General features: G+C 41.4%; 1 protein-coding gene across 1 annotated transcript in view; it reads left to right on the plus strand.

The window, feature by feature from the left end:
- Positions 1-3849, plus strand: part of lcmt2 (leucine carboxyl methyltransferase 2) — a gene marked incomplete at both ends in the record, with an annotated part of 15178 nt that overhangs the window by 7181 nt on the left and 4148 nt on the right. Inside the window, 3 exon segments of the mRNA XM_014026449.1 lie at positions 3002-3109; positions 3196-3283; positions 3361-3588. Coding sequence (XP_013881903.1) covers positions 3002-3109; positions 3196-3283; positions 3361-3588 — 424 coding nt within the window.

Raw genomic sequence — 3849 nt, forward strand, 5'->3', positions numbered from 1 at the left:
GTGTGGGGGGGGGGGTGGGGGGGTGTGCTCCGTGATGAGGAAGTTCAGCTTAAAGACACGTCCCAGGGGCATTCCTGGTCCCAAAAGGTGTTTCTGGTCCCCACCTGTCGTTTTGCTCCTCTGCATGGCTTCCTAAAAACGCTGCAGGATTTCTCAAACAAGCATGAATGAGTCAAAGCAAGGCTTTGGGCATGTTTTTTAAGAGTATAACATTATAACATGATGTAAAACTCAAAAAAGTTGATTTTACATGATATTGCCACTTTAACTCACCACCCACGGCAGGAAGATCTACTCAGATTATCTTCAGAGATGATTATCGTCGGGTGCTCCTTAAGAGTATCACAAGGGGAAAACTGGGCACAATTCTCCTGCCGTGTGAACCAGGCCTAATACAACTGCACTCCTGAAATAGTGGGGTCACTGTGAAATATGTAAATACAAACAGTAGGGGATGATGTGGCTGAAGGTCAAACATCAAATACTGCAGCTGTGATCTGATTCTGTTCAACATGTCACTGCGTGGGCCATTCATTATGCTGGAAAGCTACCATGCAAAGAAGAAACTAAAACATTTTCTCTTGGATCAAAGCTCATTTAAAAAAAGGGAAACAGTTCTGTGTGTTTGTCTGCTGAAACCTTTGGTTACAAGGATTCAGTTTTACTTCTTTCAGCTGGCAACACCTCAGCACAKCCTCCGGTCACCATGCCCAGAGTTGATTTAAAAATGTTTATTTTACAGTTATTTATCCAGGCAAATCCTACAGAGATCACAAATCTCTGTTTCACTGGAGGCTGGGCCTGAAGGGCAACCTGTTGTACATGTTTTTGGAGTTTGAATAAAACCAGAGTATCCAGAGAAAACCCACACAAGCACAAGGAGAACATGCAAACTCCACACAGAAAAAYCCCAGGTCWGAACCGGGGATTGAACCCAGGACCATCTTGCTGTGAGGCGTCGGTGCTACGAAAGCAAAGTGCAGTGACCGCAGTTATTTTATGAAGCCAGAGGAAGACACATACAGGATAAACCAGCTGGAGAGAAGAGGCAGGGAGCGGTTTTACAGCTTCAGCAGCCGTTAATGGATCTTCTTGTTAGAATCTCTGCTACTGCTCAGTTTGTAATTAATATTATTTTTTTACATACATAAATTTAATAAACTTATGTAAACTTCGTAAGCGCATGGGAGTGGGTTATTGGTAGGGCTGTAGTGATATACTAATCTCACGATACGATACGATACGATATTCAATATTCTGCTCACGATACGATACGATATTCAATATTCTGCTCACGATACGATACGATATTCAATATTCTGCTCACGATACGATACGATATTCAATATTCTGCTCACGATACGATACGATATTCAATATTCTGCTCACGATACGATACGATATTCAATATTCTGCTCACGATACGATACGATATTCAATATTCTGCTCACGATACGATACGATATTCAATATTCTGCTCACGATACGATACGATATTCAATATTCTGCTCACGATACGATATATATCACAATATTCAGCGAACGATACGATTTGATATGATTCGATTTTCTGAATGATTTTAGAGGGACAGAGTGATTTTGGTGACATTTTGTGACTGTTCCATAGACTTGGATTGAATTGAACTGAAAACTGATTAAAAGCACCAACTACACAATACCTGGCCCTGATTGGACAGAGACCTAGTCTACAGCTGGACAAAATTAATCAAAGATGCGTTGAGAAAATTAGTTTTCTTTAATTGAAACAGTGCAAACTGTAGCTTACAAGCCTAAATAATATTTGGTTCCATCCAGGTAACTTTGGCAAATAAAGAGCAAATTTTCCCAAATCTTCAGGATTTGTTGTTTATGATGAGAGTAATTAACACCGTTAAAGATTTGGAGGTAAATTATTTTGTTCCCATGTTACAGAGGGGGAACAGATTATTTTAAACAACTGAAATATGTGGTTCTTGCATCAGCAATAAAAAAAATTATAAATCCACACAGTATGTTGGAAGACAGTGTTGATGGCTGACTGATAAACAGTGAGGCTAAAGACAACATGAGAAAAGTTGGAAAAGGACTGATCAGGACTCATTCTATGATTTAAAAAAGGCCAGGTTTTATTTATTTATTCATTTTAGAGTTTTTTTAACAGCAGCTGATGATTAAACTGAAAGTTACCTTGACAAGATTATGTGAGTCCTTTTAATGAGAAATTCATCAGAAGTGCTGTGAAAATGGTTGGATCTGCCTCTCTGGCTGCAGTGTGCCCTCCAGACACAGGGGGAACAGATTTTCACAGGGGAACTGAATTTTGCTCAACACCCACTAAGCTCGAGGCGATAGACGCATGCCTGTCTTCCGTAAATTGACTGACTACAGTCGTAAAAAGAGCGCCCTGGACGAGACGCTTCGATTTGGCTTAAAATACAGACATTCTGACAAATAAGGGACTGTTGGTAACCTTACCTCAGCTTAGAAGGCAGAGGGTGTCGATCTTTTCTGCTCAGATTCAGCTATCGATGCATGAAGCAAAATATTTATTCACCATGCTAATGCTACCGTTACTCTCTGGCACCTTAGAAGTAGAGRAGCCAAATGGCTGACTCACTGCTGCCAACTAGCGGTCAGAGGCTGAACTACAACATTAAAATGAACCGTTGGCAGGAAGGTTGACATTTTAAACCTTAATTAAAAATCGATACAGGGCTTTAGAAAATCGATACATTATCGGGAAATGAAATATTGATATATATCGGTGTATCGATATTTTCCTACTCCCCTAGTTAGGGGGTGGGGTGGAGCAAGAGCTTAAAGTGTTGACAACCTCTTCCAAAATCCTACCTAAAATCCTSACTGAAGGRAACAATCCTTTATGCAAATTGTATATTTACTTCAGAGATGTTAAAGGAAACACCAACAAAAGTTTGAAAGTTTTCAGTGTGTGGGGGCTGCACTGTGAGACGTGTTTAATGACCCGTGTGTGTGTCCTCAGGGCTGGGAGTTTTGTGTGTGTCAGGATATGAATGAGTTTTACTTGGGGCTGGTGTCCGAGGAGGAGCGGCGTCGAGTCGAGAATCTGGAACCATTCGATGAACATGAGGTTAGTTGTGCTGTGACTTTTATCTTTCATAAAATCAAGTTTTAGAGCGACAACAGTGAGCAGAATCATTTAAATCTGTCCAACAGGAGTGGCACGCAAAATGTTCCCACTACTTCATCCTGACTGCATCGCGAGGCTCTCTGATGAAACAGGCTCTTCTTCCTCATGCTCCAGGTGCACAAAAAGCACAACTTTTACTTCAGAGCATTTGTAAAACATTGTGGCTGAACCAGTGTGTTTTTGTGCCTCAGTTCCTCCATTGCTGTCCGTCAGCCCRTGCTGGAGCCCTGCAGCTTTGAAAGTGCACCCAGTTCCTGTGTGTTTGGAGGGGCTGGGGATGGCCTCCACCTGCATAGGGCCAGAGCAGGTGCTGCTGACAGGAGGCTCCAGCAGAGGAAGCAGGATGGCAGAGAGCAGAGCACTCGTCAGGAGAAAGGAGGGTTGGAGGTCCAACAGTGTAGAACCTTCAGTAGATCTGGGTCAGATTATTATTTCCTCTACATTCATAGAAGTTCAAAATATGACCTGTTTTATTTGACATTAGGGYTGCCACGATTAATCGACGACTAATCGATTATTAAAGTAGTCGATGACTAATTTAATAATCGATTAATCATTTTCTTTTTTTTTGTTCTTTACTTTGTTTTTCTCTCCAAACTGCTTTGACACCTTCCACTGCCACATCTGCCTTTCTGTCCTTGACACACATGCACAGTAGTGGTAAGAAACCTGTGTAATAT

The sequence above is a fragment of the Austrofundulus limnaeus genome, unplaced genomic scaffold (genome assembly GCF_001266775.1).
Source record: "Austrofundulus limnaeus strain Quisiro unplaced genomic scaffold, Austrofundulus_limnaeus-1.0 Scaffold554, whole genome shotgun sequence".
In the NCBI taxonomy this organism is placed as follows: Eukaryota; Metazoa; Chordata; class Actinopteri; order Cyprinodontiformes; family Rivulidae; genus Austrofundulus; species Austrofundulus limnaeus.